The sequence below is a fragment of the Ylistrum balloti genome, unplaced genomic scaffold (assembly GCF_031769215.1).
Source record: "Ylistrum balloti isolate Yb309-2 unplaced genomic scaffold, AGI_CSIRO_Ybal_v1 Utg371124, whole genome shotgun sequence".
NCBI classification, from domain to species: Eukaryota; Metazoa; Mollusca; class Bivalvia; order Pectinida; family Pectinidae; genus Ylistrum; species Ylistrum balloti.
The window spans coordinates 690,020-715,319 of NW_026782617.1; the positions used below are offsets into that span (position 1 = coordinate 690,020).

Consider the following 25,300-nt stretch of genomic DNA (forward strand, 5'->3'; position numbering starts at 1 on the left):
GGGGGTCAAAGTATGTCTTTGACTCAAAGCCAGGGGTGGGCTTATCAGGGTACAAGGAAACAGCATTTGTTGTGTGTTCATTTGTACATTTGTGAATGGGCTTAACCACATTGTGTGCAATATGTAACACACCATGATATCTGAAAAGAAAAAGAAGACATATGCAAGTCTGCAATTGAATCAGGGAGGCATTAAAACTAAGGAGAAAGAAAAGGGGAGACAACTCAGATTGGTTTATATAGGTTATGCATAGTGAGAAGTGTCAGGTAAGTCATCAGCTAGAAAAGGATTCTCTTCAAGTTAGTGGTGATGTGTTGAACTAGATATCATCAGCAGAGTAATACATGCTATGGGCTATTTTTTCCTATATTGGACTGGTGCTGTGACCAGGATTTGTACTCAAGTTTTGATGGAAACTAAATCATTGCAGTGCTTTACATTACAGAAGAATATTTTTTGCAGAAAATAATCCACAATGGAACATGCATGTGCTACACACAAAGTTACAAATTTCATTATGTGCATATGCAGTGTAGTTTACATGTTTTTCCAAAGGCCAGTTGTATTTTGGAAAAACACATTTGAATGTTAGATACAGGCATATTGCAATTGAAATTTCTGCTAACATTTTTTGCTCAATGAAATTTTTTTTTTTTTTTTTTTTTTTTTGATTGGAGTAGGTGTTGGTTATTTGAGTGAAATGACTGTGTCACAGTAATGGAATAGATCTTGCCTGCTGATAAGGGTTATCTCAAGCATGACTTGGCTCCAGAAAACCCAGAACTGGCCTGAATGTAGATGGATCCCCTACTGTGATAGAAAAAATATATCCAAGATCTAATTTTTCAGCAGTGTCCAATGTAACAACAAATCAATGTGTAGCTGTTGTCTCTCTATTTCCCCCCAAAAATCCATAGGGTAGTCCATTGTGTGTCTTTTGTCTGCACACCATACTAGTAATTCAACCCCCTGTGTTCCACTGACGATAACACAGCCTGCTTATTTCCCCCAGTGGTTGGGATAGTAGTGATATTTCTATAAGAGTATTGTCAACTCAAAATTCACAATTCAATTATCATTTCTTCAATATTTTTCATTTGCTTGTAAACTGTAATTGTGGCTTTGCAACAACTTGTTGAGTTTGAAAATATTCAAATCATCGAAGTCTTCAGTTAAATGCTGTGACAGATGCATTCTTGTATGTTTTAATTAGTACGACTTGTATATATAGAGCTGTGTTTTGACAATGAAACATACTTTTGAAAAGTATCTTATTAATTAAAATGGCACTGAATATAATGATACAATATTTCCCTACTTCCCTAAAATTTGCTGCTGGTTGCCATCTTTGCATGTGTGTATGAAGCTGATCTGATGAGTATGAATTATATGATGGCATGATTTTGTCAAGCTCCTAGTTAGAAGTGATGTATTTATCTCTAGTCATATTCAGGTCAGACTATATTTCTGCTCTGACATTTGCTACATACACCAGGGATTACAAAGCAGGCTCAAATTATACACGGCCATTCATACCTTATACTCATCAGCAAAAAGGTCCATACTATCCGCGGTCAGAGAGCCTATTCTGGAAACCATTGGGAGCATGTTTCTGACTTCCTAGTATTAATCAGCTTTGAAGGTTTTGTCTAATTATAGCGTATTTTGATTCTTGAAGTTTCAGGGAAAGTGTATTTTGACTTGTTTGGAGAAGGGTCAACTGCATTGAATCAAAAGGCCTGTAAATATATACTGACAGTTTCCATCATGCCAATCAATTATTGAGAAAATATGAATTTCATTTCAGTAATAATTACCATAACTTTAGTATGCATATCTCCCACTAATTTCCATTCATTTGTATATAATATGAACGAATATCCAACTCAATCAACTGTTGGGAAAAATTGAAATCTAATCTGCACAAACTTTTAAAAAGAATGTTTTTTTTTTCAATTTTTTTTTTAAATTTCAAAATGTGTACCTTTATATAATTGTACTGTAGTGTCAAATTATCAATTAATACAATTTCACAATATTATTTAGGAATTTCAAGTTGACATTTATCAGTTTTTATAATCATGCACTGTGTGATAGAATTGCCCTTGGAAATCAATTATTAGGCAAGAGCAATAATAATTAAATTATTGTCTGTAGTATATAATTTCTTAGTCATCCAACAGGAGTTATGTACATGTAACTTATTCCCTTAATTTATATGGCATTTTACAGCTAAACCAGTCATAGTATATATATATACATGTATAATGTATAATCTGTCTTTGTCAGTCAGAGATGGATTGATTGTAATGGAATCTGTCAATGCATATCTCATTAATAAAGATCATTTTCACATTTATGAGGCTGAATTGCAAATGGCCTTGATAACAATACATCCAAAATGAATTGATTTCCGGACAGCTTCTGTCAATGTGTGTAGATCATATTAGTAATACCAATGTTACCATGTACATTTGTGGGTATAAATTATATTATAGAAATGGTGATAATTTCAGAAAAAACTCAGAATGTAAAGTCAGTTTGTACTAAATGACATTATATGATGTCATATTGTGTGTGTAATATATCACAGAGATGGACAGATCAGAATTTCAGAAAAAGTTCAGAATGTGAGCACAATTGAACCACTATCAGATGGCATTCCTTGGTTTTATGTATATGGCTTATAATAGTCTTTAGAGGTGGACAGATCAGCATTTCAAGGTTAGAAGGATCTTAGATCCAATGTGATAGGGCATGTGTTTTAAGAGCCAATAGTTCAAGCCTCAGTCACTATGGGATGTTTTTTTCATTCTTTGATTTCCCTTCGTTCTATTATATGATGCTATGGACCATTTCAAGTGTGAGCTATATGGTAGATTATGAGACTTCATTTTGGTACCAAGAACTTAGGTTTTCTGTGTCTTTGAGGTTGTAGAAGTGTAGGGAATGAAAAAAAGTATAGAAGTCGAGGAGTTGTGAGAACAAGATATTTTTCTTTTTAAATATATCTCCACAAGTATTAGTTTCCTTTCAGTCTTTTGATTTGATAAGATATACATAAAAGGGGCCACATGTTGCTGAAAGGATTGTCTCCCTTTATGATTGTTCTTATTAGCTGAAAACACCAAGAAGTCTTGTCATCACTAACATTGTTTGAATGTTGAATTTAAATAAGAATTTAATGGAAAATGCTATTGGTTCACAGAGACTGAGTGTTTGTTGATTTGTCATCTCTACGGAAACACACAGTATTTGAATTGCAATTATGTGGTTAGGAAAGAATAATGATAATCATTTCGTATCAGTAATGCATAGAAAAGACAGACTGAAACTGATTGTAAACCAATCCAGTCATAACTACACAAGGTTCTAGACTGCTGGTCCGTTATTGATTATGGTAGTGATACAGAGACTATTACACACTCTATTGATCTGCTATTGTATTTTATTACTTTAATGATCGAAACCAGAATATTGACTGATAATGGACCTGATTTTATCTTCCTGTCTCGGGGGGTGTTTTAGCAGGCAATGAAAGGGGTTATGGTTAAAGGGGAATCATTTAGAGGATGTCGTAGAGACATTGATGTTCGAGTGAAACAAGAGAGAAACATTTGACAAGGAATATGTTTACCCAGGGGGAATGGGAAATGGTTAGGAAAGGATAAAAGATATATGTAGAGACTTGAGTACTGGGAGAGAGTCTGGAGAGGTGATGGGAGCTGAAGTGAAGGACTTCAACATTTGTGTCATATGTTGGACAATATTTTTAAAAAGATGTATCTGTGGAACCAGGGTTTTTGTTCTTATTTGATCAGGATTGATCATTTTTGCCTCCATTTGGAAAGAAAATTACTGAGTTGGGAAAGAAATTTTCAGGTACAGGTGGCAAATTTTTCAAATTTGGCTTGAATATGAAATCATTTCAGTTGGAAATGGGGATAGTTTTACTAATGAAAAGAATGTTAATTTAGAGTGTTGCATATAAAAAGAACGGAAAATAATTGATGATCTGTCTGAAAAGGAAATTTATTTACATACCAACCTGTGATAACAGGTAAACATGAAATTGGAAATAAGCCAGAAGGCTAGCTAGCTACTACAGTATAAATTATAAGTTTTATGACTTTTAGTGTCATTAGCATTGTCACCGACAAGAGTTCCTTATGTCAACCTTATGTATGTAATGTGATGTGTCACTGCAACAATGTTTTGAAACGGTCCCTCAGTTGGTAGTGATATGGATGGAGACTTTCCTCGCTATACACACCTATATACACAAAAAGCATCTCAGGTATTTGATCTCTGCCAACCTCCACGTGAAATGAGATAAGTGATTGCATCTGGTCTTGGTCCCAACTACTGATATCACTGCTAGACTTACTCAAGTCCCGTTTATCAGTACCATCGCTGAAGGATATGCAGATGCTGATACGCATATAACATAACACTTGGTATCAGAGAGATCAAAAGGCTTTCAGTTAGACAGGCATATGTATCTACTTTGTAGGTTGAGTCTTACCAAATAAAATATCATTCAAAATATAATGATTGTCCTACAGATATATGATGAAAATTATCATCAGTGTGAAGCCCGGCGAGGGCGAAACCATTTAAAGGTTTAAAATAAATCCACATCTATTTACTCCGAAGCTGTTGTGATTGATTCCCTAACTTGATTATAGTTTGTTCCATTTTTTATGTGAAAAACAAAAAGATAACAGGTTTGTTTCTATTTTTATTTTACAGAATACTTGTTGGAGCACCTTTGTTGACCACTTCAATTGATAATGTGACTGTAAAGACAGGAGGCGTATTTAAATGTAACGTAGAGTCTATGGACCCCGATGATTGTGAGCTATTAGGAGATATTGGTGAGTATATACAAGGAAAAAAAATTGTTAGGTATAGCTTTCCAGGTTACCTTGATATTCTTTTTTCTTGAATATTTGGGGAGGGGGGGGGGGTATGAATAAGAGAATAAGAGTCATGGATGTTTCTTTTCATTTCACCTGACAAGTTTATTTTGTTGATATGCACTTTCAGTATTTTGTTATCTTTTATGAAGTTGAAGTGCATACCTGTCTCATCCAAGGTAAATTTGATTCTGTGTCTGGTATGGATCATTGAGGACAACCATAATGTGGTCTGCTGTCTGTTATTATCTGTTCTGGGATAAAACAGAATGTTTAGGGAAAAGATATGTGATTTTTTTTTCCATGATCTTTTTCAAAGGATATAGCTAGGTAGACTATAGCCTAGATGTTGATGCATTATGGGTCTTGTTTCGTGAGGACGCGGTAAACATCATTTGGATGGTTTTCAGTCACTGATGTAATGATTCAGTGGAAAAATTGGTAAAAAAATGGTTGTGTTGCTGTAGATTGCTATATCCAAATGATCTCAAGTGTGAAAGTGTATATTGGAATCGACCCATAAAGCATACTTCAGACTTTCAGTAACTTAAATTAACTCTGCTACTTGATAAGTTTATTGATTTTGGGGGTGCTTTCCAAAATAAATCAATAAAAATGTGGACATGAAACTAGTTTAGAGAGAGGAGGGGAGGGCTGAATGCTTTATTGATCTCAGAATACTCCCCATCTGGTCCATGTGTTTGAGTGTAGATAAGAAATCAGTTTCTGAACAGAAAATGAAGCAACTTTAATTTGATCATTTTAAAGGGGAAAAAAGCAGTTTTCCTGCCACAGATAAAACTCCTGTATGGAGGATTGCTGAAAGGTGTCTTCTTGCTCTCAATTCTCTCATTACTGAAATACCCATATAAGTGATATTGCTACATTTCACGGGTGCTTATGGCTATCTGTATGATCTATTGACTTACGACAACTGGTCAGTGTAAAAGTCCAGTACTAGTAACAAGGGTCACTGGAGATAATACTGACTCTACACTATCTTATAAATTCACATATTTGACTTATACCACCTACTTCCTGTATTTAGTCCTGTACAGTAGTTCTGAGGAAGTGGTCAGTTAAAACTCCGGTCTGGCCAGTCTCTGGCCTGGCTGGGACAATCAAAGGTAATATGAAGATTATATATGCATTGGAAAGTTTTTACTCTATAAAAAGAACACCAACTTTTTTCTAAGTTAATGAAATTCAATAATAAGACATATATCTGGTCAATAATTTTCTATATTCACAGCCCTAAGACTGTTATCATATTGCAGGTCCTAAGCCATTTAGAAACTGGCAGGTCAATTGTCTTTATGCTGTGTTAAATTCAAGAAATTTAGTATTTTTTTTATTCATTTTTGAAGTTGCTTATTAATTTGCAATCAAATATTTGTAAAGTTTGATTTGCTATGCTATTGTTTAAAGGGCTTACATCAAGACTAGTTGTATCTTGAATCAGTAACATGTTTTACCAGAGTTTTTGCCCTTTTTGTTTTTGCCCCTACCCCTATTATTTAAGCCTTGTCAGGGGATTGCCTGACATCACTATTAAACAGGCTCTTTGACACTTGATACTTGCAGACCTTTATAATATGTAGTTATGCTTCCTGAAAGAGTTAGATGTATTCATCCTTAATTACAGATAATAGTATAAGTAATGATGGACAAAAAGCTGGACAATGGATGGGGTCCACCATCAGTAGTACCACACAAACAGGGAAACGTGTATTGGTGAGTCACCTGTGGAAAATGTTTAAAAATTCTCCTTTACTTGAAATTGAAATTGAATTAATAATAATAATAATTCTACACCAATGAAAAAGAAATTTTGTGAAGATGTTGAGTCTTCCACTCTAACCTAAAAAATAAATAAAAAAAAATTAGAAATATATCGAAACAATTGTATTTCATGGGCAGAAGAGGGCTAAAGAATTTATCTTTTCAAAGTGTCTTTTTTCCAGAGTTATGGTCATTTAACTTCAAGAATTCAAATTAAAATTTTTTACGAAGAAATGAGAAGACCAAATTTTATAGCCTTGCCTAATTCCAGCAGGAATTTTAAAACATCTCTTAAGAAAGCTTTATAACACTAGACAGTTGTTTGTTGGTGATGGGGACATTCATGTTGCTATGACACATTCAATGTTTGGTAATTGTGTAATAGCACTTAAAACTATTTTTTATAATAGATAAACATTTTCTTTATTTATTTTCAGGTGTGTGCACATAGGTACACAACAAATGATGTTGGTATAGGGACTTGTGTGACGTTGAACCCTGACCTGACTCCTGAGAATGAGAGACGTCCGTGTCGGGATGATGGACTTGAGAATGAAGGATTAGCATACTGTCAGGCAGGAACATCTGGAATAATGATGAACGTTAGTTTTCAACAGACTTCTAATTGTTCTCAATAGTTAACACATGCCTTTTTTCTATTTGATAGTTTAACTCTTGTGTTATAAAAATTCTCATCAACAGACTTCTAATTGTTCCCAATAGTCAACCATGCCTTTTTCTATTTGATAATTTTAACTCTTGTGTTATAAAATTCTTATCTTTAAAAAGTAAAATTTCGCAAAAATTAACAAAATTTGTATCAACTGATGATAGGAGATGCTTTATTTTTTTAATTCTCCAATTACTTTATTTAGTTCATAAAGTTGGGAAACTTCCTTAAACAGAGGAAATAAATGTCAATATACAGAATATATATGATTACCACAGGCTACATACAACTTCCTTTTCAAATGTGTCATAAGTTATATCCAATTCAGTTCAGATTAACAAAAGCGTTTCGTAAATTTCTGTGAGAAACTCTCTAGAAGAAAAGGTGGTGCATTACAAATATTTCAAATGATGCACTTTAGTGCTTTATGTTGAAATACCAATAAAAATGTTTACACACTAGTAAACAAATTATTTCTCTGAGAAACTCTCTAGAGGAAAAGACTATGCATTACATATATTTTAGATTTATACAAATAACACCAACTCTCAAGTAAGGTACAATTTTTTGTATTTTAAAAAATTATCTCTTATAACTAAACAATCAATAAACAGGTACCAGACTTACATTATAAACTTTGGCAATCTTAGGGGCTACTCTGCATGTTTATTTCTAGAGACATTTAAAATGACTGAAAATCCTGATCAACATAGATACTGGGTGAGCCCAGCATGTTGTGGCTGTGTACCTGTGGCCATGTGAGGCCACCAGGTATATGCCACTGAAAAGAAATGTCAGATAAACCATCAGGTTAATATTGAATACTAAATACATTAAGTAAATTGTGATTTATAACTGTAATAACTATATCTGAATTGGGGTAAAAAATTCAAATATGTTGAATTGATAAGGCCAAATCGATTGGAATAGAAACCATTGTGACTATTGCAAGAGAGCCCCCAACTTAGATAATGCACGTCAGAGCTTTAGGTTGAAATATCAATAAAAAAATGCTTACACACTAGTAAACAAATTATTTCTCCGAGAAACTCTCTAGAAGAAAAGGTGGTGCATTACAAATATTTCAAAGGATGCACTTTAGTGCTTTATGTTGAAATATCAATAAAAATGTTTACACACAAGTAAACAAATTATTTCTCCAAGAAACTCTCTAGAGGAAAAGACTATGCATTACATATATTTCAAAGGATGCACTTCAGAGCTTTATGTTGAAATATCAATAAAAAAATGTTTGCACATTAGTAAAGAAATTATTTCTTATGCATACTTATTGTCTCATATTTATTTTTCATTTACGCTACCAATACTTTAAAAAAGTAATAACTGTCATTCATTGGATATTGTATGCACTAACAGAACAGTCCGACAACTGACGGAATAGCGAAACAATTGATTCCATTTTGTGGGAAAAGTTGTCAGTGACTTGATTTTAACTGACTTGTAAACATTAATTTCACAATCAGAAGCATTTATCAAGAAATTCATCCTTTGTCCTCAAACGTTATAATCTGACAGCAATGACAGTGTTTAATAGTTTGGTTTTGACAAAATGACTATCAAATTTTTTATTACCATAAACTATACTGTAAAATGTTTAGAATTTCATTTTTAAAACTTAAATTTTGACTTTTACTTTCAGGATGAACAAATTTTGCTGGGAGCACCAGGTGCTGTTGATTGGACAGGTGTGACATTTAATAAAACAAATGATATTTAAAGTTTAACCTTTTTAATTCAGTCATCACCATCAAGGTTACGAGACAATTATTGTTTTTCTATACAGTCGAGTTTCTTCTTCCTGGGAACAAAGTTGGCTATACGAATATCAAAGCTGCAATACCTATTACATGTTTCACAAAAGTATGTTTCCTAGCAGGCATTTCTACAGGGTGTCAGTATAGTGCTAGACTTTAAATCAATAATAAACAAAATGTGAGGATGAAGCTTTACTACTGAAGCTTATAGACTCTCACTGCTTTATCAAAGGAAGTCAGTTCGTTTTAAGTAAAAGTGGTGTACCTTCAGTCTTGATAATTTTTGTCCAATTTGGTATCCTGCATCTAGGGGTCACTACACAATCATTGTTGTAAAAATGACATTTATTTTTCGTTGTAGCCAAATGATCACATAAGAAACATAGTAAATGTGATGATCATGTGGCCATATAGATAGAAAGTTTACATGTTGATTTAAACTCCATGATGACCTGACCCTGAGTTGTTATTGTTCCTCAGGTTAACTCTTATAGAAACCTGTCCTCCAATTGGTAGATAATTTCAACAACGTGTGTTGTCCTGGACAAGTATTTTTCATTTGACTAATTGAAAATTCTGAGACCTGTCCTCTGGTTAGTGATACCAATTCTTTACTAGTACACAATTATAATGACTGTGCTGTTTTACTTTATTCAGGTGGCTTGTGGATTCAGTACACTGGCGATGACATCAGGAAGGATCTATCATGGTTCAGATCTCCCATCTACCCCACTGAAGACACACGTAAACCACGCCCAATCGACCTCACATCCTATATGGGTTAGTGTTACTTTCTGAATGTCCTTGTTACCCATCTGCCCCTTTTAACTGCTTCTGTGGTCCATATTAAACCTTATCACAATCAACACATCACCTTCATTTCATCATCATCAAACCTGATCCTTATCACACTCAACACATCACCTTCATTTCATCATCATCAAACCTGATCCTTATCACACTCAACATATCACCTTCATTTCATCAACATCAAACCTGACCCTAATCACACTCAACACATCACCTTCATTTCATCATCATCAAACCTGACCCTAATCACATCCAACACATCACCTTCATTTCATCATCATCAAACCTGACCCTAATCACACTCAACACATCACCTTCATTTCATCATCATCAAACCTGATCCTTATCACACTCAACACATCACCTTCATTTCATCATCATCAAACCTGATCCTTATCACACTCAACACATCACCTTCATTTCATCATCATCAAACCTGATCCTTATCACACTCAACATATCACCTTCATTTCATCAACATGAAACCTGACCCTAATCACACTCAACACATCACCTTTATTTCATCAACATCAAACCTGACCCTAATCACACTCAACACATCACCTTCATTTCATCATCATCAAACCTGACCCTAATCACATCCAACACATCACCTTCATTTCATCATCATCAAACCTGACCCTAATCACATCCAACACATCACCTTCATTTCATCATCATCAAACCTGACCCTAATCACATCCAACACATCACCTTCATTTCATCATCATCAGACCTGATCCTTATCACACTCTACATATCACCTTCATTTCATCATCATCAAACCTGATCCTTATCACACTCAACACATCACCTTCATTTCATCATCATCAAACCTGATCCTTATCACACTCAACACATCACCTTCATTTCATCAACATCAAACCTGATCCTTATCACACTCTACATATCACCTTCATTTCATCATCAAACCTGATCCTTATCACACTCAACACATCACCTTCATTTCATCATCATCAAACCTGATCCTTATCACACTCTACATATCACCTTCATTTCATCAACATCAAACCTGATCCTTATCACACTCTACATATCACCTTCATTTCATCATCATCAAACCTGACCCTTATCACACTCTACATATCACCTTCATTTCATCAACATCAAACCTGATCCTTATCACACTCTACATATCACCTTCATTTCATCAACATCAAACCTGATCCTTATCACACTCTACATATCACCTTCATTTCATCAACATCAAACCTGATCCTTATCACACTCTACATATCACCTTCATTTCATCAACATCAAACCTGATCCTTATCACACTCTACATATCACCTTCATTTCATCAACATCAAACCTGATCCTTATCACACTCTACATATCACCTTCATTTCATCAACACCAAACCTGATCCTTATCACACTCAACATATCACCTTCATTTCATCATCATCAAACCTGACCCTTATCACACTCTACATATCACCTTCATTTCATCAACATCAAACCTGATCCTTATCACACTCTACATATCACCTTCATTTCATCAACATCAAACCTGACCCTAATCACACTCAACACATCACCTTCATTTCATAAACACCAAACCTGATCCTTATCACACTCAACATATCACCTTCATTTCATCATCATCAAACCTGACCCTTATCACACTCAACACATCACCTTCATTTCATCAACATCAAACCTGACCCTTATCACATTCAACACATCACCTTCATTTCATCATCATCAAACCTGATCCTTATCACACTCAACACATCACCTTCATTTCATCAACATCAAACCTGATCCTTATCACACTCTACATATCACCTTCATTTCATCAACATCAAACCTGACCCTAATCACACTCAACACATCACCTTCATTTCATAAACACCAAACCTGATCCTTATCACACTCTACATATCACCTTCATTTCATCAACATCAAACCTGACCCTAATCACACTCAACACATCACCTTCATTTCATAAACACCAAACCTGATCCTTATCACACTCAACATATCACCTTCATTTCATCATCATCAAACCTGACCCTTATCACACTCAACACATCACCTTCATTTCATCAACATCAAACCTGACCCTTATCACATTCAACACATCACCTTCATTTCATCATCATCAAACCTGATCCTTATCACACTCAACACATCACCTTCATTTCATCAACATCAAACCTGATCCTTATCACACTCTACATATCACCTTCATTTCATCAACATCAAACCTGACCCTAATCACACTCAACACATCACCTTCATTTCATCATCATCAAACCTGACCCTAATCACATCCAACACATCACCTTCATTTCATCATCATCAAACCTGACCCTAATCACATCCAACACATCACCTTCATTTCATCATCATCAAACCTGACCCTAATCACATCCAACACATCACCTTCATTTCATCATCATCAGACCTGATCCTTATCACACTCTACATATCACCTTCATTTCATCATCATCAAACCTGATCCTTATCACACTCAACACATCACCTTCATTTCATCATCATCAAACCTGACCCTAATCACATCCAACACATCACCTTCATTTCATCATCATCAAACCTGACCCTAATCACATCCAACACATCACCTTCATTTCATCATCATCAAACCTGACCCTAATCACATCCAACACATCACCTTCATTTCATCATCATCAGACCTGATCCTTATCACACTCTACATATCACCTTCATTTCATCATCATCAAACCTGATCCTTATCACACTCAACACATCACCTTCATTTCATCATCATCAAACCTGATCCTTATCACACTCAACACATCACCTTCATTTCATCAACATCAAACCTGATCCTTATCACACTCTACATATCACCTTCATTTCATCATCAAACCTGATCCTTATCACACTCAACACATCACCTTCATTTCATCATCATCAAACCTGATCCTTATCACACTCTACATATCACCTTCATTTCATCAACATCAAACCTGATCCTTATCACACTCTACATATCACCTTCATTTCATCATCATCAAACCTGACCCTTATCACACTCTACATATCACCTTCATTTCATCAACATCAAACCTGATCCTTATCACACTCTACATATCACCTTCATTTCATCAACATCAAACCTGATCCTTATCACACTCTACATATCACCTTCATTTCATCAACATCAAACCTGATCCTTATCACACTCTACATATCACCTTCATTTCATCAACATCAAACCTGATCCTTATCACACTCTACATATCACCTTCATTTCATCAACATCAAACCTGATCCTTATCACACTCTACATATCACCTTCATTTCATCAACACCAAACCTGATCCTTATCACACTCAACATATCACCTTCATTTCATCATCATCAAACCTGACCCTTATCACACTCTACATATCACCTTCATTTCATCAACATCAAACCTGATCCTTATCACACTCTACATATCACCTTCATTTCATCAACATCAAACCTGACCCTAATCACACTCAACACATCACCTTCATTTCATAAACACCAAACCTGACCCTTATCACATTCAACACATCACCTTCATTTCATCATCATCAAACCTGATCCTTATCACACTCAACACATCACCTTCATTTCATCAACATCAAACCTGATCCTTATCACACTCTACATATCACCTTCATTTCATCAACATCAAACCTGACCCTAATCACACTCAACACATCACCTTCATTTCATAAACACATCACCTTCATTTCATCATCAAACCTGATCCTTATCACACTCAACACATCACTTTCATTTCATCAACATCAAACCTGACCCTAATCACAGCCAACACATCACCTTCATTTCATCAACATCAAACCTGACCATAGTCACACCCAACACTTGAACAGCTACCCAACCTTATGACTTACCACCTATTCCTGATCTGGAAAGCAGTGTTTATTATCAGTCAATGATTATATAAATGTTATATCATGGAACATGATGAAAATTGGCATAGTTTGGCTGGAGTCCAAACAGATCACCTGATATCATATTTACATTAGCTGTGTGTATGAGATATGATAATGAAAGTTAATGTGACATCACTGATACAGGTATAAAAATCTATATACAGAGGTAATGGAATTTCTCAATATTCTGGATGATCCCATTCTTTTCCAAAATCTGGGTAAAAAATAAGTGTAAACTTAAATTTTTTTCATCATTCATATTGATTAATTTCACATTTGTTTCTTTCGTATTTTTCATTTTCTATTTTACCTCTTAGCATAAAATTACGATGATTATATCGTTTTTTAGATAAGATAATTGCTATTTTGAGGTACGGAATTGATAGTGATTACATCAGTGATACTATATAGACCAGCACCAATTATTATTAAAGTTAAAAATCTGTGTCTGGTTTCCAGACATATTTTCATTGGTTAATGGTTCTTTACAGGATTCGCTGTGACATATGGGAGATTTGACCCCCATGGAGTGACCTTTGTTGGTGGGGCCCCTCGGTCTGTCTCCAAGGGTCAAGTAGTTCTATTTGTGAAAAACACCAAGGGATTGACATACCGGAACAACCAAATTCTGACAGGAGAGGAACCATTCTCTGCTTTCGGCTATTCTCTAACAGCCATTGATGTCAATGATGATTCGTAAGTTCTAGTAGTAATTTCAAATATCTAAGTACAAAAGGTTTATCCTATTTATAACACTGATTCTTAGATTAGATTTTCTTATCTCCCTGTTTTGTGAAGAAATATTTCAAAAACATTCAAGTCTATGGCAAATCTATTGTATTGGATTAAGCAATACAGTAGGATGGAGATTTCACTATCTTACGAGAGAATCGAGAGGTGACCGTCTCTTGACTGTATAAAACATCAACCTGACACCAGATCAGAGGTCAAAACTGCCGTATGATAATTTCATTTTCATATTTTGCATAGATAAAGCAATACAGGGCTGTAGAAATTGTCCAAACTAACAAAAATTTATTTGGTTCAGGTTAAATATTAAGGTAGCTTGGCTCTGCTCATCCTTAATTTTTGACATCTAAGGAGAGAATAGGTAAGATTGATATTACTTTGAAGCATGCTTTGTCTTGAGCTAGTTTGTCAGTTTGAAAAGCCTAGTGTTATTGTGTAATTGGGTGGTTGGTTGGCGCAGTGATAACACACTCACCTTTTACCTAGCTATCTGGGGATTGATTCCAAGAACGAACAACATGGGGTTTTTTCCTGAATAATCAAGTTTCCACCCACAGACCACTTGTGTACTTCCATCGGAGTCAAAAGAGTGATTAATATAAGCTGATAGCTTGTTTCACACGTGTAAATTCTAGAACTTGTTTAGTTACAGGTTTTCTATCTCCATCCCTCTGCCTTTAATTAAGCGTTGTCTTACCCAGGGCTCTCGATCTGCCAGATTTATCGGCCCCATTCCCAATGCAAAATAGTATCTGTTTTTCCCAATTAAGACCTCAAGTTGTCCCATTTCTAAGGGCCCCGGGCCCCAGTCCCAAAATGGGGTGTGAGAGCCCTGTTACCAATTAATGTCAGTGTTCTAGGGATACTTTAATCTGCTAGAACATTATTTGTTTAGAAAAAAAAAATGTCAAGGAATATTTCTTAATTCTAAAACGTGGCAGACTAGCATAATGTAACTTGGACCCTGGAAGTCATGATGTCACTGGCATGAATACATCCTATCTCCGAGGATCACACAGTACCTACATCAAAGACCAAAAGGTTGTTACAGGTGTTGATCTTTTTATTTCAGATATGATGACCTTATTGTAGGCAGCCCTATGTACCTAGAGAAGGGCCAAAGTATTGGTGGCGCCATCTACATTTACATGGGAAGCGACTCTGAAATGGTATAAGAACTGTTTGTCACGGCGACTTTTCCTGATATGTAGCAGGAAACTGTAGAATTTTCTTTGTATTCCATGAAAGTTAAAACACCATATTTAATAGACTGCTCAACATTGTGCTCTACCATTTTTATCTGGTAAGAATGGCTTGCAAAAACTTTCTATATACCCAATTAGAGAAAACTAGAAATGTACTCGGGATTAATTAATAAGATGGAAAACCAAATTATTCAACTTCAACATCCACACAGGAAAATTGGCAAATTTCATTTCAGTGACTGAAAATACCCTGGTTGGTCAAAACTACAAAAGTTATATCATTACTGGCAAAGTAAGATCACTAATGATGATTTAAGTCATCACATCATTGATGATATCAGTTTATTGCAATACCTTTATGTCTGGCATCATCTGTAAACTTCTTACATTTTTGACTGCTTCTGGAAACACCCTGAACTGATTTCACTCAAACTTGGCAGAAACCCTCCATGGCCAAAGACTAACCAAAATTGTAAATTATATTGTTGTTTATGTTTATTTTAAAACTTTTGTAAGAGAAATTAATGTCAATTAAATATTTATGTTACTTTCATGAATGTTATTTCAGATTACAAAAGATTCTGTGCCTATTAAGATTACCAGTCGTAAGATGAGTGAGGGTGACTGTTTGAAGTTCATGTGTAAGGATGCCCGATTTGGGCACACTCTAGCCAAGGCTGGGGATATCAACCTGGACGGTTACCAAGGTAACAACCTTTAATATCAAATGTTTGCATGATTTACATAATTCTGAACAAAAAAAAAAAAACCAAAAATAATGACCATTGTAATACCTCCCAAAGAAAGAGGCACTTTGGTGAAATTTGATATTATTTTGCTAACGAAGTCTCTGTCCTGTTATGAGCCCACCCACAACTACGGTTATTGGTTTTTCCCCCTGGCTTAAATTAACAGATATATTATGCAATTTACCAAAGTACGGGGCTAATGCATCTGCCCATCTAGGTTTTGACATTTCTCTTGATCACCTTCGATGCTCCTCAGTGTTGCCTAGGTTTAACATCTGGGTCCTTAGCATCACTGATGAGACTCTGCTGTATCTTATCTAAAATCGTATTAAATGGCTCTATTCACTTATGTGTCTTTTGTTGTCCATTTGGCTTATTGTAATAGAGATATGAAAGTGTGTGTTGTATTTCAGATTTGGTTGTGGGAGCTCCTTATGAAGGTGTAGATAAAGGTGCTATATACCTTTTCCATGGCTCGGCTGACGGTCTGAAGGAGACTTACGCCCAGGTATAAATGGTCCCAAAAATTGGTCATACATCTTGCATGTGTAATCCATGAATTGCTACTGTAAGGAAGTGAAGACAAAAGACACAGCAATAACGTGTCTTATCTGGCACTAGATTATCAATGCCAGCCATATTAGACAGGATATCGGAAAAGTCATATACCAGACTTTTTAATCATAAAACCGAAACAGAACCTTTAATGAAAAATATGTCAATATATACAGAAACATAAAGGTACAAAAATATATACATTGACAATCATAATTATATGTATTCGTTATTGATTTTGGTGTTGACTTATCCAAGACTATACTTTTGAACTCCCTATACAGTTTCAAAGCTTCAAGCTGTTACAGTTTCAATTTAATGTGCATTGTTTGGATTTGAAGTCGTAAGTGGCATGTCAATGGCCAAAAATGCTTTTAAATTCCCTATACACCAGTTCCAAAGCATCGGTCTGTTTCATTTTGGTGTGTACTGTTTGGAGTTAAAAAGTAAAGTGATTTTTCAATAGCCAAAAAAGTTTTGTTTAAGATAAGATCTTGTAAATAGGATACTTGGCAGATGGTTGGTAATTAAAATGTATTTATGGAAAAAGTAGTAGTTTGTGATGTAATGTCAGTCAAGTATATTATGTTTTCAGCTTATCAACTGACAGACTGTTAGAAACAAAGACTTTTAACAAATAAGTTATCAGTGTTTCACTGACTTCAGTTTAGCATGCATAGTAAGTCGGCATCTTTACACCAAAAATTAGCTTTAAAAAATGAAAATGAAAAAGTAATTTTTAATAGAAATTATAATTTTCTTATTTTGAAATGCTGTATTTTGTTTCAGAGGATCTATGCCTCTGACATTGTCACAAGTCCCCCACTTAAAGCCTTTGGACATGCCATCTCTGGTGGTATGGACATGGATGGAAATGGGTATGATGACATCGCTGTGGGCTGTTACGAATCTGGACAGGCCATTCTCCTTCGGACGCGTCCTATTGTTCACTTGACCGCTTCCATATCTGTGAAACCCAACAAGTTCAATATTTCCGAGCCAGCCGAATGTTTTAATGGAGTGAAGAAACGTTGCGTTGTGATGGCCTTGACTCTGTACTACACTATAGATCCTGTTAGGAGGTAAGCATATCAACCGCATTGTCAGTAATACGTGGAATTTAGTAGAATTCCAGCATAGAAAAAAATGCTTGAATAGTACACTATCACCTCAAGGTTACGAAAATGTTTGAAAGAAATGTATGTCAGTAAAACACAGAATGTGGTGGAATTCCATGGTGAAACAAAATACATAAAAAGTCGCATGTGACTTCAAGGTTGCTGAGATGTCTGTGAGAAATGTAACAAAGAGGAAGTATATTAAGAATTTCAAATGTATTGAAAATCTATCGAATAAAACATATAGTTTCCAGGTTTATCGGAACTTATTTTCATTGTAGGGTTGTCAAAATGTTTTGAATATGCTGAATACAACATTTAGACGATTATAACAATTATTCACAATAATATGATGCCTAACTTTTAATTCATTAAAATGTTTCAGAGTTCTTGATGATTCACTCAGTTTAATTTCAATATGAATTAACCAAGTCAATTAAAATCTGTATGATTTTTTTACACCCAACAAACATTTTGATGAGACACATAATGGTATGGTAAAGTCAGTCCATCTGTTGTAAACTTTCATGCATCTGGAGATCTCTCGTAATTTTCAACTGATTTTTTTCACACTTGGTAGGCTAAATCACACTGGCATGAAGATGTTTTCCTGAACAGCAGTTTGATTCAACTGTATTTGAAAGAGTTTGTGCCTTTCATTCTTTTCATAATGTCAGTTTTAACTGGAGATCACCTCTCATACGTTTCTTTTTTTTCCTTTTGGTAGCCATAAATCGCTATGAAATGATGTTTTCCCACACAACTGTTTGATTTACGTTTGATAAATTTGTCTTTTCTTGCAGTTCACCTTTAAGAATTATCTATACTATCGAAGCTGACACAACAAAACAGAGGAAGCGTGTTGAATTTGCAAACCCCACACCAGGGATGAATGGCATGATTGAGAGAACTGTTTCCTTATTCAATGTAAACCGGAACGAGAAGTTTGAACACGTCATCTACCTAAAGGTGAAGAGTTCCCCCTTGTATCATGAATTACAGATCTAATCGGGACATTGTTCTCAGACAATATTAATTCCTGATATCAGGGATTACAATGTCTTTCTGTCCAGTTTTTTGTCCAGTTTTCTTCTGATCCGTAGCACATGCTTAAAGCTGACTTAACAGAATCTTTTCCGAGCTAGGTTGAAGGTGTAACAATTGAAGGAGATTTATTTTAAGGAAACTTGAGTTTCCAACCCAAGGCTCTACCAATTTGATGGAAACTTGACAGATATCCATTACAATTAGGCAGGAAAATATCATAGCATATTCCAGAATATATGTTTCTTCAAATATTAGAGAAAACACACTTTTCCATGTCTTCTCCTCTCTGTATCTATGATCTCAATTTAGGTGATCAGTGAGTGTGGCATTATTTCATAATCTTATCCCTGGGGTCCTAAAACTACATGGTGTAACAGCAATATAACTGAATGATCACTGAATAGACAGTCATGTGACAAATAGAGATTTGCGTGTGATAAGTGCGTCCATCCATTTCACAACTTTAAACATTGTTTCGTTGATGAGGGAGTTCATGTCTAATGCCATTGGTCAAGATCTTCATTGTAATTAATAGAAAATTGGTTTCTGCATGGTAACAAGCATTCCCTAGACCCAACAAATCATAAGATATCATACAGTATTGGATCATTGAGAGTACATTTGCGGAAGTGCATTTTGGACCAATAGGTCAAAAGTTAAAAGTTACAGTTACTATAAATAGAAAGAAAATGAATTCCAATAAAGCATGGTCTTTGATGATCCATGGTCATCCCCAGGAAACACGCCAATAAAGGCTAACAATATCTCACGAGTTGGGAGTTCCAGGGTGATGAGGTCAAAATCAAGGTGTTGGTTACTATTTTTAGTAATTTTTTGCCAGCTCTCCAGCGGCGTCATTTTGATCAGACTTCACATTCATTTAGAAGACCATAATGTCCCAAGTTGTAAGTTTCAAGGTTGTAGAGTCAAGGTCAAGGGGTTTTGATCAAACTTAACATATACAGAACCATATTATCAGTGACGAGTTTAAGTTGCAGGATTGTAGAGTCCACGTCACCTTTACTATTTCAACTAGTGGCTACCTACATCCTCTGATGGATTTTGATCAAACTTCAGAAAATTTGCCATCTTTTTTATTGCAATTATGTCAAAGTGGAACCGCAAGGGGATTTATGTCATTTGCGATGCCATGTTTCTGTTTATTTTAATTAGATGTTACTTAAACGAATTAACGAATTAGGGCAGATCTATTTCTAACTTTATGGATTGAAATTTAATTCTCTTTTTAAAAAGAGATCTGAAGGTCACTTTTCAGATATGAATTAAATTTCCTTTGACCTTAGATACAACCTTCTTCTCTTTCAAAGTAATGGAAATTAATATGTGTTTACAAGAGACAGAACAAAGATAAGATCTCTATCGATATATTTTGTTTACAGGAAAACTTTCAGGACAAACTGCACCCAGTACAGTTCAAGGCTACCTATAGACTTCCAGACGAAAACTGGCCTACACGTGTAAAACGACAGGCCACTTTCCCTGATATCAACAGTTTCCCTGTATTACTTATGACAGGTGGGGAGGACGCTACAGATATCACACTAAACACAGAGGTAGGTAGCACAAACCACAAAATCTATCTTAAAATGTTGAAAGTGCTAACTTTATATATGGTGCTTGAGAGATAAAGTTGTAACACTTTCACCAAAGAGAGCAAAATTTAAATAAAATATTGATTGTATGTGAAAAGGTACAAGGTCACCTGCCACAACAAGGGGCCTTCCCTGGGTAGTCACAGTAAGCTGCAGTCCAATTTCAATCAATTTCAGTAATTAGTACAAGTTGACAGAACTTGTTTCACAGTTGCCATCAAGTAGGTTAAATTGTATGGATATTCTGTAAACATACTTATTGGGGTGGTAATTTTATTTTCGCACTTTTTGTGCTGGGAGTATTACTCCAAAATATGACTACATTAATACCAGATTGTGTATGGCACTATAGTAGCCATTGCTAATGTGCAAATTATCATCACGCTACTTGACCAAAACGTGAAAGAGCTCTCTCATTAAATTGCATCTTAATAGTATGTTAATATTAATTGATATCTGTTGTTGGGTAGTACATGAGATGATACACTTCTGACTCATCAGAAAGATTCCTGGACATGTAAAGGCCGACATCCAGACCAGCAAAAAGCTGTGATAATTTGTTCCACACTTCCGTCCCATAGATTACTTCAGTTTCTCTAAATGTTGATAAAACGTTTGAAGTATATGATGTGCCTATGTAAAGGCAAAGCTCAAATTTGAATTATGTCAATTATTAAACCAATTGCCCTCATGCATATGTAAATATTTTTATTGTCCTCATAAAAATGTAAATTTGTTGGCCTCATAAATATGTAAATATATATTGTCCTCATAAAAATGTAAATTTGTTGTCCTCATAAATATGTAAATATATATTGTCCTCATAAAAATGTAAATTTGTTGTCCTCATAAATATGTAAATATTCTACATGCACATACAAATATATCATTCTAATGGAAACGCTAAATAATATATGTCTGGGTACAAGTGAATATGGAGTTATCCAGTCCTTAATAAGAATATATTTGTTATCAGTTCACATGGAATTTATCAATATTGTAAATTATTCTCGGGGGGATTATCATTTTCCCTGTTTTTGAGGGTAGTATAAAACCAATAAAAATTTCTACCTTTAAAATTAAGTTATAATAACAAGAAATTTTATTCACTAACATGATATTCATAAATACTAGACCCTGTTGACATGAAGGTTATGGTAAAACTGAAAATTTTAAGCAAGAAAAAATAAGTTTGACAGTATATTGTAAAGTGGTCTTTACTGGATGTATAGATATGGAACATTGTATTTACAGATAGCATTTGCCAAGGAGTGCGGCAGTAATGATGTATGTGAGAGCAGTTTGTCCCTAATGGCCGAGGTCCTACTGGACGACGTGTAAGTTACCAGCCAAATCTATGCCTTGCTCACTTCTAATAGTTCATCTCCCACTAGTTTGAAACTTTATCATTTTGACTAACTCTAAAAGGCCGGTTCATTTGAGGAAAATTGACTTATCAGCACTTTCAATTAAATATTTCAGGATAAGTCTTGGACCTGCAGATATTAGTACAAACCTTGAAAGGCTTAGTTGAAGCTTGCTTGAAATTGAAAAAAGATCAGTGATATCTGTCCGTACTTTGTAAATGAAGGACTCTGGTCCAACTGATAAAACTAATGAATACAAACATATCCTACAATTCCTATCAGATGTTGTTTAAACTCTTTACTTAAAATATTTTTGAATGGAGAAGTTAATTCCTTTGAATGTAAAAAATATACAGTTAGATGATATGACTCAATGTGATTTACAGAGATGGGAAAACTGGCTTCCCAGTGATGACAGATATTGGGTCGGATCTCACCATTAAGTTCACAGTATCCAACTCTAGGGAGCCAGCTTATGAGACAATGTTCTACATTCTTGTGCCTGAAGAATTTGAGTACAAAAATTCCAAAGCTTTGAACACAGTAAGTCCACCTGTTCTCATTTCCTTGTCATGTTTTGGGTTTTTTCCCCATCTACCAGTAATGAAGCTTTCTGTTATGTTTTGGTGTTTGATAAAACAATACATTTTTTTTGCCATGGAATGAATAAGAAATACATGCATTTTTAGTTATCCTTCATAGGAAACTTCTGCGACATTCTCACATATTATCAATCAAAAAGACATTATTTAGCTGAGAACAAAACAATTTATTTATTGGATGTTAGAATTAAGTTTTATTAGGTCACCTGATCCGAAGATGGCCACCCTGGCCTCTGTTTGGCCAAGACATTATGGACTTCCTCTCAAGAACCATTGGGTGGGTCATGTTTAAACTTGGTACAGATGTTTTGCACATGGTCCTGCACAAGTGTTGTTACATTTTTGCAACATTTTAAAATCCCCAGATTATTGACATATATTCCTCAGGTGACCGTTAAGGCCCCTTGGGCCTCTTGTTTTGTTTAAACCAGGCCAATTTCTGAGGTATAAGTAGTTATATTATATGGAAATGTGGGAGTTACTCGTTCATTAAAGTGATTTTTTTTCTTCCTTTTTTTCTTGTTTTTGTTTTTTTTCGCTGATAACCATTTTGTTTTTCCAGGGTTCCTTCTTGCCTGAGTGTTCTGTGTTCAATGTCACATTGCTGATATGCGGAGGACTTGGTAACCCACTATTCAAGAACACTGTCAGGGAATTCACAATCACTTTTGAAACAGGAGGCCTTGATCCAAAGACAAACTACTTCTCGATGAAAGCATTCGTTAATACGTATGTACCATAGTTCTATACAATGACAGTAATGTGTTATTTCAGTCTTCTTTCTGGGGGGGGGGGGGGGGGTATGAGTTGACCCCCTGACCACAGTATGTAAACATTTTAAAATACGAGTTTTGAATCTGATATAGTCAAAAGAACATTCAGACTTGAATCACCTAACATTGCCTTTCATTGTTTTCAGTGTATAAACATTTCAAAAAGTTTTGAGACATAATATAGTGAAGATAATGTTCAGACTTTGCATAGAACATCACCTAAATACCAGATGTGATAACTATACAGTAGAATAGATTACAAGGCCGTTTTCCCTGATGGCCCTTTAACTCACTATCACACCTTTTGTTTTAAGGGCTTAGACCAGGTATTAAATGACGCGAGGTTGGCAGCATTACTTTTAGATTCCTGTCTAGGTCTATTTCAGGAATCTTATGGTTTTTGATGAAAGATATGTTCTAACAGTATATTACTGTAAAAATTATTTGAAATATCTAAAATTTTGGACACACAAGTTGAATGTGTTTTTTGAATCAAGTTTAAAAGATGGTTTGATATCATTTTAATCAGGAGCGAAAATGTTTTGTAAAAAGTTTTGATGGAATAATTAAAGATCAACTAGTTTTCTTTTTATGACAAAAATTATGGGTAAAAGTTGTTTAAAAGATATATATATAAAAAAAAATTCTAGTCTTACAAAGTTAATATCTGCAGAACAAGCATATTTGTAAATTGTATCTTGATTTTGTTTTCAAAGATAAGATGACTAATTTTTAACTGTTAACTCCAGGACAAGTTCCGAGCAGACGCCGAATGAAGATGTGAAGAACATGACTGTGAAGGTGGTTTCCAAGACTAATCTGGTTGTGTTTGGGTAAGATCACTACACAAATGACCTTAAAATAGGAATGGTACAGTTGGTATTACAGGTTGTAAATACCAGGATCTGACTCAAAGTTAGGAGTGAGCTGAAGCCACATTGCTCTGGGTAATTCTATTGGACGATGATAGATATGTACTTGACTGTTTTTTGGGACTCAAATATCTGAATCCTGGACTCATGGTTTATCGATGTGACTCATTGAAATTTTGAGAACCTACTATATCTCTTAGTAACTGGACTCATCAGTATTTTGGAAATGGTACGATGGCTTCACCAGAAAAAGCATCCTACAAAATTTACTGATATGCTAAATTGATTTCATGAGCTTATTTTTGGGTAAATATGGTATGATCAACCAATAAAGAAATAAACTGGACCATTTCAGAGCTATTTCAGCGGTGTAATCTCCATTGGGAGGGTTAATCACTTGGACAATTGTCTGACATAGTTTTAACTGTAGACAAAATTCTGTCTAACGTCCTAACTGTATTCAGGCCTAATTGTTATCACTAGTGCTTTGACTTGTACACACAAACAAAATTATGTATCATATTGATTCAAAAGTAAATTTAATTTTGTCAAAATAATGAACAGATATGATCTGTCTAGTTATTTATCTTTTGTACAGTTTTCAGCCATTTCCTCCTTTCTTACTTCTACCTGTGTTAACGTTAGGGTTTTGTCCTTTCTTGGAGTTCAGATTTAGATTTGAAAGTTGTCTGATTATAACATTAAATAGGACCTTGTCTAACTTCTTCTACACTGTTATTCTTTCATCAT

The 25,300-nt window shown here is 34.9% G+C and overlaps 1 protein-coding gene across 1 annotated transcript in view; it reads left to right on the forward strand.

Annotated features, from left to right (window-relative positions):
- LOC132560869 (integrin alpha-PS1-like) overlaps positions 1 to 25,300 on the forward strand; it is a 70,913-nt gene that overhangs the window by 36,041 nt on the left and 9,572 nt on the right. The window contains exons 2-17 of the mRNA XM_060225574.1: positions 4,753 to 4,877; positions 6,565 to 6,653; positions 7,139 to 7,303; positions 9,032 to 9,077; positions 9,804 to 9,926; positions 14,391 to 14,595; positions 15,722 to 15,818; positions 16,423 to 16,561; positions 17,017 to 17,111; positions 17,948 to 18,240; positions 19,080 to 19,245; positions 20,724 to 20,897; positions 22,191 to 22,273; positions 22,690 to 22,846; positions 23,468 to 23,634; positions 24,428 to 24,511. Of these exons, the coding sequence (XP_060081557.1) occupies positions 4,753 to 4,877; positions 6,565 to 6,653; positions 7,139 to 7,303; positions 9,032 to 9,077; positions 9,804 to 9,926; positions 14,391 to 14,595; positions 15,722 to 15,818; positions 16,423 to 16,561; positions 17,017 to 17,111; positions 17,948 to 18,240; positions 19,080 to 19,245; positions 20,724 to 20,897; positions 22,191 to 22,273; positions 22,690 to 22,846; positions 23,468 to 23,634; positions 24,428 to 24,511 (2,208 nt within the window). The remainder of the gene's footprint in view (positions 1 to 4,752; positions 4,878 to 6,564; positions 6,654 to 7,138; positions 7,304 to 9,031; positions 9,078 to 9,803; positions 9,927 to 14,390; positions 14,596 to 15,721; positions 15,819 to 16,422; positions 16,562 to 17,016; positions 17,112 to 17,947; positions 18,241 to 19,079; positions 19,246 to 20,723; positions 20,898 to 22,190; positions 22,274 to 22,689; positions 22,847 to 23,467; positions 23,635 to 24,427; positions 24,512 to 25,300) is intronic.